The sequence below is a fragment of the Engraulis encrasicolus genome, chromosome 22, assembly GCF_034702125.1.
Source record: "Engraulis encrasicolus isolate BLACKSEA-1 chromosome 22, IST_EnEncr_1.0, whole genome shotgun sequence".
Taxonomy (NCBI): domain Eukaryota; kingdom Metazoa; phylum Chordata; class Actinopteri; order Clupeiformes; family Engraulidae; genus Engraulis; species Engraulis encrasicolus.
This window is the reverse complement of record NC_085878.1, coordinates 22,994,637-23,011,001: the sequence shown is the minus strand read 5'-3', so window position 1 is coordinate 23,011,001 and position 16,365 is coordinate 22,994,637. Positions and strand designations below refer to the sequence as shown.

The 16,365-nt window shown below is 42.0% G+C and overlaps 1 protein-coding gene across 2 annotated transcripts in view; it reads right to left on the bottom strand.

Annotated features, from left to right (window-relative positions):
* The window catches only part of adamtsl3 (ADAMTS-like 3), a 182,801-nt gene that overhangs the window by 54,694 nt on the left and 111,742 nt on the right, over positions 1-16,365 (bottom strand). For both annotated transcript variants that reach the window (XM_063188098.1, XM_063188100.1), the window contains exons 9-13: positions 6,295-6,452; positions 3,673-3,784; positions 3,229-3,367; positions 2,243-2,293; positions 134-338 (exon numbers count right to left, since the gene is read on the bottom strand). In XM_063188098.1, coding sequence (XP_063044168.1) covers positions 134-338; positions 2,243-2,293; positions 3,229-3,367; positions 3,673-3,784; positions 6,295-6,452 — 665 coding nt within the window. The remainder of the gene's footprint in view (positions 1-133; positions 339-2,242; positions 2,294-3,228; positions 3,368-3,672; positions 3,785-6,294; positions 6,453-16,365) is intronic.

The window sequence follows — 16,365 nt, the reverse complement described above, 5'->3', positions numbered from 1 at the left end:
CAAACATATATGTCTTACTATCAAAGTGGCTAGATTATTTTCTTTTGTACCAACCAAACTGAAACACCAAACACCATTTGGCTTGTTGGCTGGTGTTAATTTATTTAGAGGTCTGACTTGTGCTATACCTTACCTGGGACCACTCCATGGCATTCCACTGTGGGCAGCTGAAGGTGTTGCAGGTCTGCTGGGTGGAGGGCCGGGGCGAGTGGGTGCACTTCCACTCCTCCACCTGGGTGAATTGGCCATGCACGTCCTCCTCCACACACACCACGCTGCGCTCCTGACTGCCCCCGCCACATGTCACAGAGCACATGGTCCACGGGTTCTGCTCCCAGCTGCACACACACACGCACGCACGCACACACATGCATACACATTAAAACAGGCACGCACGCACGCACTCACGCACACACACACAGACAAAAATACACACACAAATACACACACACACACACACACACACACACACACACACACACACACACACACACACACACACACACACACACACACACACACACACACACACACACACACACACACACACACACACACACACATACACACACACACACACACAAATATGCAGAGACACATTTGCATACATGTGTTTCAAAATAATGAAAAGTAATCAGTTTCACTTCTTAGACCATGGCACGCACACATTTCCTCGGGAAATCAATTTCACCTACACAGGTCTGCATATGAAATTTTCTAAAATTACTTTTTCTTTGCTGTAACTGTAGGCACAATGGCATATGCCAACATCAACCCCAAAGCAAAATCTGAAAAACCAACGTAAACATTACACCGTGGCAAAGTATTTCAGATACCTTTAGGGCCGAATGGAAACCACTGTGTAAGGTTACCTGTCAGAAATATGGTATAGAAGCTACCCGCTCAGGAATTTCAAGGAAAGTTTTAAAAAAAAAAGCTATACAACATGCCTGACTGAATAAACAGTCCGTATAAATTGCGTGTGATGGATATCTACATGCATTTCTTTTATAAACAGTGAAAGGAGTAAAATCCAAACATATGTGGCCCAACACAGCATGCATAATGGCCATTTGGCAGTGGTGGCTATAGCATACAGTTTGCAGAGCTGGATCCAAAACAACGGGACAATCAGAGTCACCTCTCAGATACCAGCAACTGTAGCCAAAGGGCTGAAATCGTGCTGCTTGCAATCAGGTGACAACTAATAAATAAATGTATAAAAGCAATTTCCTTTTCTTGCATTGGCAAACAGTACTATGTTGATTGCTTGATTTACTGATCCCTGGGCAACTTAATGTATTGGCTTATCAGCTTATTTTAATATACTGTGAAATAATAATTTAGAAATCACATTAACTGTAAGGGCTTATTGTAGTCATACCCCAGGGTTCGCTATCGCTCTACAAATATGCTGAATGTAGATTTAGTCCTCAGACATTCACATAATCTTCTTACCACAAAGATTAGCAGTCAGACGAGCATAATGCAAACCAAAGCAGGCTGCTGTTGTTAGCAAATTGGCACTTTTACTGGGATTAGTGTCAGGCTTGTCGGGGTCAACTGAGGTGTGTGTAAATCTAGCCATGATACATTATGATTGCTTAGCAACCCACACACTGCCCCTTATCGCCCCAGAGGCTGTGTGGCTCAACACAGGAGGTCAGGTAATTTGTTACAGTTCAAATATCCATGCACAGCTTCTACCTGTAGGTGCTGGTAAACGCAGGAGTGTTCAGTACTTCAAAAGAAAGAAGTTTACCGGACACTTTTTAAACTATTTTGCTTGTTTATTCAGAGCGAACGTGTTTCGCTTCTGTGCGTACTTAGGTTCGCTCAGGCATGACCTGAGATCTGTCAGGTGTGGCTTAAAACCATCGTGTTACATGGTCTTCTCTTGAAGTCATAACATTTTTGAATGCAAAATATAGCACATAGAACTATATTCAATACAAGCACAGAGCAACACCACCCAGGGTATAATTATATAAATAAAAACTACATCAGTCAAATCCCATAGTCAATAGTATACATTGTGAGGCAACATTTCACTGGGAACAAATGGTAATATAGGCATACAGTATAAGAGACAAGTATAGTGCAGAATACAACACACACACACACACACACACACACACACACACACACACACACACACACACACACACACACACACACACACACACACACACACACACACACACACACACACACACACACACACACACACACGGCCACTTACCGTGGAAGAGGCTGAAAATGGTCATAAGGCATCACCTCCTTGAAGCCGTCACTGAAAAGAAAAACAAATGCCCCATTAGCAATCCCATAGCCGTTGTATGAACACGATCATATCCTGACAGCTAACATGTGCACTGTGATGACATAGATTTCCTCCAGGTGTTTGTGAAGATTCTGTTTCATCCAAGTCATGTTAGCCAATAGCCACGTTGTTAGGAACTGGACTGGATGTTTTTGGAGGTTGAAGACGTTTCACTGTCATCCTTGGATGAGGAGTTTGGATGAAAGGTGAAACCTCTTCACACTTGAAGTCTAGTGGCTTCCAACTCTGAGTCTTCTTCTTGGCTTTTGAAGTGCCGTAATACTGAGCAGGTGAGCTATGAACGCTGCTCCAGATACTAATATTTGTGTTGGAGGAAGAAAGTGTGTGTTGTAATATAGAGACTGCCCACTACGACAAGCAGAAACAGAGACAAGAGAAAGAGCACTTCAGAGATCAACCATAGAAATGTATGGGGACAGTGTGTGATGGTGGTAATGGTGTCTGCAAGTATCGTCCTGCCAACAGCCTATCATAGGCCGAATTGATCGAACAGCGTTCTGGCCATGCTGCAGAATTCCGCTCTGCTGTTGGGCTTCTATTGTTATTGAAGCACTGTGCCAGGACTAAATGTTTTATTGGTTTTATTGGTATTCAAAAGTGCCAACAAGACAGCCAGAATGAATGCTTCACTTTGATTTCAAACATACAATTTCCGTGGTTCTCAGTTATCAGAGAGTGCATTTCCTCATGCGTCACTACTAATTGTTACTAACTACTAATTGTAATACGGTCTGGTCTTGCTGACCTGAAATAGATGCCCAAAGGCCCTTGGAATCACAAAGACAACTACTGAGTGCTACGGCTTACTATAGAATCCCTTTGGACAGTAGTAGATGATTGTGTTTGAGTTTGAGTTGGTCAATTGAGTGTGTGTTTTTAGCTACCTCTCAGGACAAGGATCCATGTTGCACTCCTTGAGTTTGGGCTTGGGCTTGGTGTTCTCTGGGTAGCTCTCACAGTGGTGCTCGGCCTGCACCTTATTGGAGCGAATGTCTGTGCACTCTGCCGAATTCAGCTGATAGCCTGGCATTCACATTCACAACATGCCACGATGGAGACAATTATGAAAACAAGAAAAGGGTTCAGCAATGACAATACATTGAGTATAATGTCTATCAAGTGGGCCCAACAGAAGATATCAGCATCAGCATGCACTGTTGAAGTAGCCCCAAAACTACTTTTGATGTACAATTTTCTAACATCAAGTTTGCATAAATTTTCTGTGTTGAGTCGAAACACCTAAATATTATCATATGAAAAACTAAGAAATAAATGTAGGACACTGTGTGATGTGTGGGCACTGGATTTCCTTGTGAGAGGTTACCCACCTCCCCCACAGGTGACAGAGCAGGGGAAGAAGTCGGTCTCCCTCCACTGGTATCGGATGGGCTGGTAGAACATGTACTGTAGTACCGTGTCCCTTGGAGCTGCATACCTCACCTGCCAGAGGAAGGAATGTTTGAGTATAATCAATCTCGCAGGGCTCTAGACTGCTACTAATTTGGTTACAAGTGCACCCATTTTTTTTTTCAATAATGCGCCTAAAAATATTTTTGGTCGCACCAGTGCAACTAGCTATGAAGAAAATGAGTAGGCAACACTAAAATCCCATTATACTAAGGATACAGTTAATAGTCATTATGAAGTATTGGATTCTCTGTGGTTCACCTCAGTATCATCAAAGAAACTCGACAGAAAAACAATCTCTAGGGGGGAAATGCATTGGCCACGGTGTAGTACGGGGGCGTTTTCTGAGGACACGAGTGGATGGAAAATTAACTCCCTTGCGCATGGTCATTGGTCAGTGGGTGCGATGGATACAATCTCCGTACTCCCTTGCGCATGGTCAGTGGGGGCGACACCATGATGGATAATTTGTGGCCAAATTAACTGCAGCTGTTGGTCAGCAGTAATTGCTGGGGGTAATTAAGGACAGCTGACAAACATTCACGCTGTCCTATGACCTGTTCCACACTCCGACCCTCGCGGAAGTGGCATTGCATGCTTCCCTGATGCGTACAATACTGACCGTAGAAGAAGAATAAAAGTTCCGTACTCCCCTCGCCATCATTTCGTACTACGCTGTTATGACGTCAGTAAGCTCTCCTGTCTCTACTCTCCTTGGTATCACCACTACCATAACACCACCTCTACATTATCAAGACGACCCCCTGCCTGATGGATAATTCTCTGCAGCTGCGATTCTCACCTGAAGCAATTGAGGAATATTTGAGCATCACCAATCTCTATGGTCACCTCAGCATAAAAAATACCACACCACTATAACACCACTTGACCTCACTTGCAGAAAGGGAGGAATATTTAAGACTTAAAATAATACCACCATAATCACCACCACCAGTCCACTACACTACCACCGCACCTCCATAACAAACACTCAACCCTTTTGCTGCTGCCACTACTGCTAACATGATCAAAACAGCCACCACTCTCTTGAATATATAATTGCACTGTCCTTGTGAACACATCATCCATCCACATCCTTCAACATTATTGCGGTTGTTGGGATAGAGTCTGATGCCAACACAAACTTGGTCTTTCCCACCACCACCCTTAACATCATCAATCCATCCTCTCTACTGTAATACCCGGCTAATACCCAAGAACAGCAATCATTGTACAGAAGCTAACCGTCATTAAACCTTGAACGCATTCATTTTTCAAATGTTCCTTGTTCCAAATTAAGTAATAATTTCAATATGGATGATGGCACAGCACGGCTCAGAGATGACACACACAGCCTTTTCCCCTTAATCCCGGTGATGCCATTGGAGAAAAGAGCCCTTTTGTAGTCGGAAAACATGCAAAACTATTTCTTAGCTGCAGAGACCTGACTCAAAATCCTGGATGCCATGACTTCACTTGTTCCATACTGAAGACGAAGCAACAGCAGCATCTGGTCTCTGGTGCCTACTGCCATCAGATATCCCCCTGCCTTAAGCTTAAGCCTATTCATGATGATGATGATGATGATGATGATGATGATGATGAGGAGGAGGAGGAGGAGGAGGATGCTCACTAAAGCTGTGGTGACATGAGTGTGGTCCATAATTGTCTACAGAAGACGTTTTGAAATGAGCACCACTGTGCGATGACGCCAACAGCTTGCCAGGGCTGCATTCTGGGTGCTTATGTGGTCAAAATTAATGCTTTAAAACGTTTATGCAAAGACTACCATAAATGTGACTACACCAGTACTGTATTTCCCAGATATAAATGAAAAATCAACTTGATAACGGCCTCAATAGCTCTGGATTAGTGTGTTTAAGGACTCAATGAGAGTATAAAGCTAGAAAATTGATGCTCTGAAAAGCAGAGGTTATTGAAGGAAATAAAAAAGACGCTGTGCTATGCTGCTGTACTGCTTCTGCCCTATCTTAAAAAGGGGCCCTTGGTTCAGTAACAGATGTGCCTAAAACTAAACAGGCCTGTCAGACTCTGGAAATGAGTAAGGCAAATATTGTTTAGAACGCTGCCATGCATTTTCCATTCCATGATATGCTTTTTATTTCCTTGCTCTCTGCCTGACCACCCCCTCTCTCCCCCATCTCACATGCAGACACAACCATAAGAAAGAGTATGAACACACTCTCATACACACACGACTTCCACACAGCTCCCCACCCCAGTCCTCCTGTAAAACAGTTATGAAATACACCATCCTCCGGGTGACGCTTGTGTGTGGCTACCAACACCTACTGTTTGTCAGAGGACGCGCTAAACTTCTTGGAAAAATGAATGACTTTGGGTGCGCGATAAAAGGTATCAACTTCAAGAAGAAAAATCTGCACTCAGTGGTACTACGCACTGATGATGGCTTGAGAGCCGAAACGCGTTTGCTTGTGGACATGGTGGTAATTTATAAATAAATAATGAGACATAGCTTGTGAGTGCGGATTTACCAAAACCTACTGGCCAGTGCTGCTTACTTTGATGGTGAGGTCAGCAGCCAGGGGTCCTGGGCAGCGTAGGGTCTGCCTCTCTGGGGAGCGCTGGAGCTCCAAGCTGGTGTTACCCATGACGAACCACCCTGCTGTACCCAGGACATGCTCCTCATGCCGACCCTGCTCTGTGATTGCCTCCACAACTGAAATACAGAGCGAGAGTGTGAGTGAGAGAGAGAGAGAGAGAGAGAGAGAGAGAGAGAGAGAGAGAGAGAGAGAGAGAGAGAGAGAGAGAGAGAGAAAGAGAAAGTTTAATGTTTGATGTGTGTGGGGGGGGATGTGTGTGTGTGTGTGTGTGTGTGCGTGTGTGTGTGTGTGTGTGTGTGTGTGTGTGTGTGTGTGTGTGTGTGTGTGTGTGTGTGTGTGTGTGTGTGTGTGGGTGGTGGTGTGTGTGTGTGTGTGTGTGTGTGTGTGTGTGTGTGTGTGTGTGTGTGTGTGTGTGTGTGTGTGTGTGTGTGTGTGTGTGTGTGTGTGTGTGTGTGTGAGTGAGTGAGTGAGTGAGTGAGTGAGTGAGTGAGTGAGTGAGTGAGAGAGTGAGTGAGTGTGTGAGAGAGAGAGAGAGAGAGAGAGAGAGAGAGAGAGAGAGAGAGAGAGAGAGAGAGAGAGAGAGAGAGAGAGAGAGAGAGAGTTTGATGAGTGTGTGTGTGTGTGTGTGTGTGTGTGTGTGTGTGTGTGTGTGTGTGTGTGTGTGTGTGTGTGTGTGTGTGTGTTGTGTGGAGAGAGAGAGAGAGAAAGCGAGAGAGAGAGAGAGAGAGAGAGAGAGAGAGAGAGAGAGAGAGAGAGAGAGAGAGAGAGAGAGAGAGAGAGAGAGAGAGAGACAGAGTGAGAGAGAAAGAGGTAAGGACAGGTGATTAAAGGGAGGAAAGTGATGGGAACAGCTGGTGACCAGGTCAGTGGTTAATATGAGAAGGATGAATATTTATCTTTCAAACATGAATGTGGTTTCCAACATCTGCTGATGATGTTAATTACGGTAGACAAGAGACAAAAATGTATACATCTGAAAGAAAAAAAAGATCTCATTCATAGACTTTACCTTCATTAATGATGAAACCACATCCCATGAAATAACCCATATGCAACTACAAACTACACAGAGTTCCTTTCAATTCCAGGAGTTCTTTGCTTTTTAAGGGGCTTTTACCGTACGTCTTTATCTGCTGTAGGACTGTGTGAGATGGTGACGTTAAATGAGTGGGCGAGAGAGAGATAGGGGAGGATCGGGAACTGACCTGAACTGAATTTCTAAATGTGAGTTTTGGAAACATCCCCTCTCAACGTCTTGAACCCGACACATTATAGTGTCAGTAGGTCCTTCACGGCTTGTTTACGGCCACGCTAAACAAATAGCTGAGTGACCTCTTCCAGAGATTAATTAGCACCCAATCTGGAATCTTGCCAGTATTAATCACTGGTACATTCACAAGCCTGAGTTACGAATTAGCACAACCAAACAAGCAAATAAAAAAATTATTAGCGGAGGGTGACGTAGCATAAATCTTGCATGTAGAAATCTCTTAAATCTGTGCTGACTCAGTGGACGAGAAAATATAAATATGCTGCTGCAAATCAAACACTCCAAAAATAATTGCCTTCAGCTGTACAGCAACACAGTGATAGACGTTTTTCATGTCAAAAGCGTAGTTTGTTTAACTTTCTGTCAGTGATTCAATGATAAACAGTGTTTTTCTATTCGCCATTGAGGACTCTCCAGTCCGTTCCCACTGCAGTGATGGAATGACTAACATTTCAAACAAATGCAAGATATGCTTTCCCAACATGCCTATGAGTGTACAATAATTTCAGAAACTATGCTACAGTCTGATATTTCACAACTTGAACCAATTAACACATCTTATCCTGCTTCGATGTCATGCTAAAAAGCCCCTCATAATTGAAGTGACCGCAACATAGCACTATTAAGGCAAGTCCATAGGGAAATATGAAATACGTTTTCGTAATAGCTTCTGAAAATATTTGGCTTTTGAAGAGTTCATGAACTGGTAATGGAAAAAGTACAATTCTGCAGCCTCGTTTTCTTTTTTTACATTTTTATACAATATTCCAAACAGTACATCCTTCCCAGAAACTTGTTTGTCTCTCGATAATTGATAACCGATCTGGTGGAGTACCGCTAATTTGAAGGTCAGTCAAAATCCCATGATTATTTCTTTCATAAGGTCATCCCACATCCCACAGACCGCCTGGAGCTCTGTAAAATGATGGCTGCCACCGGCTCTGTGGAGTGTAGGGTTAGGCGAAGGAGAGGTACATATTGAGGCTTGGGAGAAGTTGAGGTAGAGGGTCCATTAGGAGAGAATGAGAGAAATGGAGAGGGAAGGAACGAGGGAAGTAGGAGGCCTAAAAGGAGAGCATTGGGAGCCTCTGAAGTCTATCAAAAGATGCCAAAATAGATATTGTTTGCCAAGATAGTTTGCAGTATCATGTCTATTTCAAAGCAAAGTGGAGATCAGTTCGGAAGTAAATGCAGATGCAAGACTGATGTTTCTGCTCTCTGTGGAGAGCGGGTGCCCCCTTTATGCAGTCTGGGTCCCACTGTTTATCGTACATTTTAATGTAAGAGTCACACACTACAGCAAACTATGAAGTGCAAGGTCTTTGTGCTTATGTTCAAAGGATTATGTACCAAAACTATGTGAGGGCTATGAAATGTGTGAAGTAAACACATGTCCACAGTTAGGGCAGACTTTGATGTTACTATCGCTGGTTAGCTTGCTTAATCGATATAGACGTGTAGAAAGACAGAAAGAGATATTCCTGTTCAGTGTACTCTGTCACGCCCCTGCATGTGCTTCGACAAGAAGCAAACAGTCAACAAAGGGAGGTGCATCGCGTTTATGAGCATCAAATGGCCGTCAAAGTGTGAACGGGCCGCCAAGAGAGCCCCTCCTCCTCCCCTCTCTGTCACCGTCCACAGAGCTGTAGTGCTCCGCTACCATTCTGAGTCTGAGCGTCTCTCTCTCAACCTTTCCCTGATCTGTCGCCGTTTGGTCTTTCAGCGACTATCAAACTAATCGACTGACTGTCAATTACAACTTTGAAAACAATAACGTTGACATGTTTGCGCTGACAACGTGAAGTTGTTGTGTGCTGACCGAGGCAAGTACAGTACACAGGTTAATGGCTAACTGGCGAGGAATAGTCAATCACAAATTACATTGAAACTTAAACACTTTTGATTAGGATATTGTGCATACACAAAACAAGAAAAAAACACAGCTTGTCTCCGAGGAAAGCCCCTCTTTCTGTTTCACCGTCATAGATTGTAGAATTCCTTGCACACAGTCAACTCTAAAAACAATACCGTTGATATGTTTGTTTTGGAAACGTTTACTTGTTGCGTGCTGACTGGCAACTTCCATACAGGCTGTAACTCAAAATAGCAAACGTGACGAGACTGACTAGTGATTCGCAAATTACAAGCGTCAGGTAAACGGCGCATGGATCGGAAAATCAGATCATTGTTGATACAGATATGATTATGAATGGTGAAAATGAAGAGGGGGGGATGCCGAAAAGTTATAGACAAGCAAAAATGCCTTCTTTTGGTGCAGTTGCAGCTGTGCAGAGCCTTCGCCTATGCAGCGCCAGGTGTAAAGGCAAAATGGTTGCGTGAGGAATTTAATATCTCGTGATCGTTTTTTTTTGATCGGCATGTTTTTCCGATCACCGATCAGGCTATTTTTAGGCATTATCGGCCGATCATGATCGGCAGCCGATCGATCGGAGCAACTTTAATAATCACCATCCAATACGTATATCCCCCACATATCCACTTCCAAGCTGCGCTCTCTGTCCCATACCAGATCCTGGAAAGCACTGGAATTTGTAAAATGAGAGAAAATAAGGAGAGCAAATCTCACATGCAAGGACAGCGGTAAAATGTAAGAATAAACAAATAAATCTTGTCCTAACACTTTGTTATCCAGAGTCATCCTGCCTGACCTGACTGGAGCACAGGGGTGAACGAAGACAGCTCCACAACTTCCACACACTGATAACAACTCACAGCGTTAAATGAAAAATTGCAGAGAAGTTACAGGGCTGCATGAGGTTAGCTAAATACTCCCCAAAGAGCAGAGAATTAGATCAAGAGAGTGCAGGCAGGCAGGCAGGCGTACAGTACGTGGGAGAGTTTCAGCTGCTTGTTCCAGCGGCCGCAAACAGAGCCTCTCGCCTCAGACTGAACAGCAAAGGCTTCCTCTATAAATCAAGATGGCAGACTACCTGCCAAACCAGCAGTGCATTGTAAATAGGAGGAGAGGAGAGGAGAGGAGAGGAGAGGAGAGGAGAGGAGAGGAGAGGAGAGAAGAAAAAAGGAGAAAGTGAGACCTTGAAAGACAAGTGAAGCTTCAGAAAATGTGACAGAAAGTAGGAGCGGACAGAAGGTGAGACAAAGACACACAAAACTGACAAAAGGAGCGATATTGGAGCCAAATAGAAAGAATGTGCTGTAACACTTTATAATAAGTACCCCTTTTTAGGCATTACTTAAGGGTTAGTCAAGCCTTATTTTACCATTAGTTAACCCTTAGTGAATCACGAGTTAATCATTATGTAAGCATTATTTCTCATTTCCTAACTATTATCTACTACCGTTAGTAAATGGTTAGTGTGTGCTGATATAACAGTTCGCTAAGCAAAGTTAAGCCTTAAATAAGCCTTATTTTAACAATAGTTAACCCTTAGTAAATAACGAGTTAGTCGTTATGTATGTGTTATTCCTCAGTTCTTAACTATTATCTACTACCATTAGTAAATGGTTAGTGTGTGCTGATGTAACGGTTCGCTAAGCAAAGTTAAACCTTAGTTAAGCCTTATTTTTAACATTAATTAACCCTTAGTGAATCACGAGTAAGTCGTTATGTATGTGTTATTTCATCATAAGCAATGCTTATCAAGTCATTTACGTTTTGGAAAGCATGGAAAGGTTCTCACTTTAAAAGTTCCCCAGATATGCGCAAGTAGTGAGTTGTAACTTCTTGTTAATGCATAAGCAATGCCTAACAAATCATTTGTTAACGTTTTGTAAAGCTTGGAAAGGTTTTCACTTTAGATCAGTTCCCCAGATATACTTAAGTAATGAGTTGTAACTCCTTGATAATGCATAAGCAATGCTTAACAAGTCATTTGTTAACGTTTTGGAAAGCATGGAAAGGTTTTCACTTCAAAAGTTCCCCAGATATGCGCAAGTAGTGAGTTGTAACTTCTTGATAATGCATAAGAAATGCCTAACAAATCATTTGTTAACGTTTTGTAAAGCATGGAAAGGTTTTCACTTTAGATCAGTTCCCCAGATATACTTAAGTAATGAGTTGTAACTCCTTGATAATGCGTAAGCAATGCCTAACAAGTCATTTGGTAACGTTTTGAAAAGCATGGAAAGGTTTTCAATTTAAAAGTTCCCCAGATATGTGCAAGTAGTGAGTTGTAACTTCTTGATAATGCATAAGAAATGCCTAACAAATCATTTGTTAACGTTTTGTAAAGCATGGAAAGGTTTTCACTTTAGATCAGTTCCCCAGATATACTTAAGTAATGAGTTGTAACTCCTTGATAATGCGTAAGCAATGCTTAACAAGTCATTTGTTAACGTTGTGGAAAGCATGGAAAGGTTTTCGATTTAAAAGTTCCCCAGATATGCGCAAGTAGTGAGTTGTAACTTCTTGTTAATGCATAAGCAATGCCTAACAAATCATTTGTTAACGTTTTGTAAACCATGGAAAGGTTTTCACTTTAGATCAGTTCCCCAGATATACTTAAGTAATGAGTTGTAACTCCATGATAATGCATAAGCAATGCTTATCGAGTCATTTGTTAATGTTTTGGAAAGCATGGAAAGGTTTTCACTTCAGAGAAGTTCCCCAGATATAGGCCTACTTAAGTAGGCCTAATGGGTTTTAAATCCTTGATAAAAGCATAAGCAATGCTTATGAAGTCATTTGTTAATGTTTTGGATAGCATGGAAAGATTTTCACTGAAAAAGTTCCCCAGATATGCGTTAGTAATGCATAAGCAATGCTTATCAAGTAATTTGTTAACGTTTTGGAAAGCATGGAAATGTGTTCACTTTATATCAGTTCCCCAGATATACTTAAGTAATGAGTTGTAACTCCTTGATAATGCATAAGCAACGTTTATCAAGTCATTTGTTAATGTTTTGGAAAGCATGGAAAGATTTTCACAGAAAAAGTTCCCCAGATATGAGTTATTAATGCGTTGAAACTTCTTGATAATGCTTACGCAATGCTTATCAAGTCACTTGTTAACGTTTTGTAAAGCATGGAAAGGTTTTCACTTTAGATCAGTTCCCCAGATAACCTTAATTAATGAGTTGTAACTCCTTGATAATGCATAAGCAATGCTTAACAAGTCATTTGTTAATGTTTTGGAAAGCATGGAAAGGTTTTCACTTAAAAAGTTCCCCAGATATGCGTTACTAATGCGTTGAAACTTCTTGGTAATGCTTAAGCAATGCTTATCAAGTCATTCGTTAATGTGTTGTAAAGCCATAACAGGTTTTCACTTTAGATAAGTTATCCAGATATACTTAAGTAACTGGTTATAAATCATTGATAATGCATAAGCAATGCTTATCAAGTCATTTGTTTTGGAAAGCATGGTGAGATTTTCACTTAAAAAGTTCCCCAGATATGCGTTAGTAATGAGTTGTGACTTCTTGGTAATGCATAAGCAATGCTTATCAAGTCATTTGTTAATGTTATGGAAAGCATGGAAAGGTTTTCACTTTAGATCAGTTCCCCAGATATACTTAAATAATGGGTTATACATCCTTGATAGTGCACAAGCAATGCTTATCAAGTCATTTGCTAATGTTTTGGAAAGTATGGATAGGTTTTCACTTAAAAACTTCCCCAGATATGCGTTATTATTGCGTTGAAACTTCTTGGTAATGCATAAGCAATGCTTATCAAGTCATTCGTTAATGTGTTGTAAAGCCATAACAGGTTTTCACTTTAGATCAGTTCCCCAGATATACTTAAGTAATGGTTTGTAATTCCTTGATAATGCATAAGCAACGCTTAACAAGTCATTTGTTAATGTTCAGAAACATCCATGAGGGGCAGTCACATGAGCCTCAACTTAGGCCTAGGCCTACTGTTTGCCATGCTACCAGTCATCACACACTAACCATTACAAAAGGGTTAAATAAGACTTCACTGATGCTAAAGCAAGAGTTTACAAACCGTTACCATACATGCCTAATAGTACTTGTTAATGGTTAGGTGGTAGGAGACAACAAAGAGATCATGTTTTTTTCATAAATAAAGGTGGGTTATCAGACATTTTAATGATGGTTTACTAATGCTTATCAGAAAGTTAAATCACCATAGACGAATGATTAATTAACAGTACTTAACCTCTTAAGCTTCGGGGCTATTTTTGAGTTTTTTTGAGGTTTTGCACAACGTCTACTTAAATGGCTCTTGTGTCTGCATACTTTGACCTATCAAGAAGTGGCTGGTACCATTTTAAAGAAGAGACTCTGTAGAATCCACATGAAGAGTCAGGAAGATTTTGTGATGCACTGCCAAGGACTTACAGGGGTTGGAACATCTTCTTTTCTGAAATCCGGTTTTGAAAATCCCAGGATAGTACCACATTTCATCAGTTTAGCTGATACATTTGACCTTAGAAACACATTTGAGACATACTCCCAAGTCCACTGAAGCTGTGTGTCAAAGGGGATCTTGTTACAGCTATGTATGACCTTTCCCAAGACAATTATGTGTGGGTATGCACATGCGTTTTTCCCAAGTCTCCAAAAAATACCATTTGGAGACTCCAAAGGTACCTTTTGGATAGCCAAAACGCACCCTGCAAATAAAGTGTTGCTGCACAAGAATCTTTTGAGATAGAAGCATGATCTTGGTCAGAAATGAAAGCTTACCCCTTGAGGTGTCTTTTAGTGACTTGGCTGGGTTGGAAATGGCTTTAGAAGGGTATTACAGAAGTATAACTGTACGGAAATAGCCTTTTTTTACACTTTGTACAGGAAAACACTTCCAAAGACAAAAGGAAACCAAAGTACTATAAGGCAAATTTGACATTTTATTTTGGCATAAATGTCATTATCAGTGCAAACATGAATATGAATGTAACCATATTATATAAAACAGTGCAGTGCAGGAACAGTAGTGCCAAAATGTAGTGAGAAAAGGTCTGGCAGTGTAATATCGGTCCATTTTACGGTGTGGTGCATAGCTCCAAATGTGTTGGTATTTTGCAGGAGAGTGCGCAGCATATCATCTGTCATGAAAAGTCTAAAAAGTTGTAGCGCCGTGTACATGGCACCCTGTAGGAGTTGTGGGCCAGGCTTTCTTGAAGGCCGAAAGGTGGGCTGAGGTGGCAGGATGTCCTCAGTATCCTCATCTAGCCAGGCCCCATCCTCCTCTTCAGCAACCGCTGAGCCGTGCCCTCTGCCTCTTCCTCCTCTTTGGCCCCTGCCTCTTCCTCCTCTTTGGCCCCTGGTTCTTCCTCTGCCTCTCCCTCTGGCTGTTGCTCTGCCCCTTGATGGTGTCCTTGTAGAGGCTGAAGTACTGTCCTCTTCCTCTTCATCACCTCCTCTATCCTCCTGGCGTCTTATTCTCCCCCTGGAGACCTCAGGCTCCCAGTCTTCATCACTATAAAACAGAGAAAGAGATAAACAATGAAATACAACTAATGCACACAGGGTAAACAACATGCACTCTTCTTGACTGCATCTACCTAAATCCTCTCCCCCTGGCTCTTTCACTCTCTCACTTGTCTTTCTCACCTTGTGTGTGTGCACTACCCATCCCCCATCATCACCCTGCAAGTTACTTTACCATCCCCATTACCTCACAGTTGCCCCCCCCCCACACACACACACCCACAATAGATTATACCAGCAGAAGTACTCTTGCATTATAATACAGCACTCATGGTATGATGTAACATAGTAATATCATAATATTATAATAATGTCACTAGTATCATACTACTAGTGTTGCAATTACATATGTAAGAGGACTGGCACACACACACACACACAATACAGCACTCATGGTATGATGTAACATTGTAATATCATAATATTATAATAATGTCACTAGCATCATACTACTAGTGTTGCAATTACATATGTAAGAGGACTGGCACACACACACACACACAATACAGCACTCAAGGTGTGATGTAACATAGTAATATCACAATATTATCATAATGTCACTAGCATGCATCAAACTACTAGTGTTGCAATTACATGTAAGATGAATGGCACACACACACACACACACACACACACACACACACACACACACACACACACACACACACACACACACACACCTTTTCTCTCAGACTACAACTCAAACTCACTTTCAGGACAACACAATTACGAATTTCCTTATATCCTATACACCCCCAATGAGCTTGCTAATGCTCACATTGGAACATGGAAACCGTGCGTTTTATATGATACGTGATAGCATTGTATCATTACTAGACCCCTGGAATAAATAGATATAATGCTCACCTCACCTCACGAGTTGTGTATCTCTCGCCTCTCCTCGTCTGCCTCAGCTGAATCCTCGCTCCCTTGGGTGTTTAGAACTACTTCCTGGTCCTCGTCTGGAAATGATGTGGAAGGAGATCCAGCTGCTGGTTCAGCATGCTTCGTTTTTTGTTGTCTTTTTGGCATGTTGCTAAAAAAAAACAAGCTAACTCAGCGAAAAGACTGCTACCGAAAATGCAGTCGAAGTTTTAGATCTTTCTTCCGTGACGCAAGCTAACTGAATGAATGGTTCAAACGCTGAGTATTACGCATGGCTATTACGCGAACGCGTGGCTTCTGTTGTGAAAGTAAGGGGCGGGCTTCCGATAGCTCGTTGGAAAGCTGTGTTCATTGGCTTCAAGGCTGTGCTCGAAGGAAATCCGTAGCTTCTGATTTGACGGAGCTACAGTCAATCAAAGCAAGTGTGGTAGAAAAAAAAACGAAATGCCTATCATGCTTCGAAGGCTTGTATCTCAGCCAAGGAACCTCCAGTG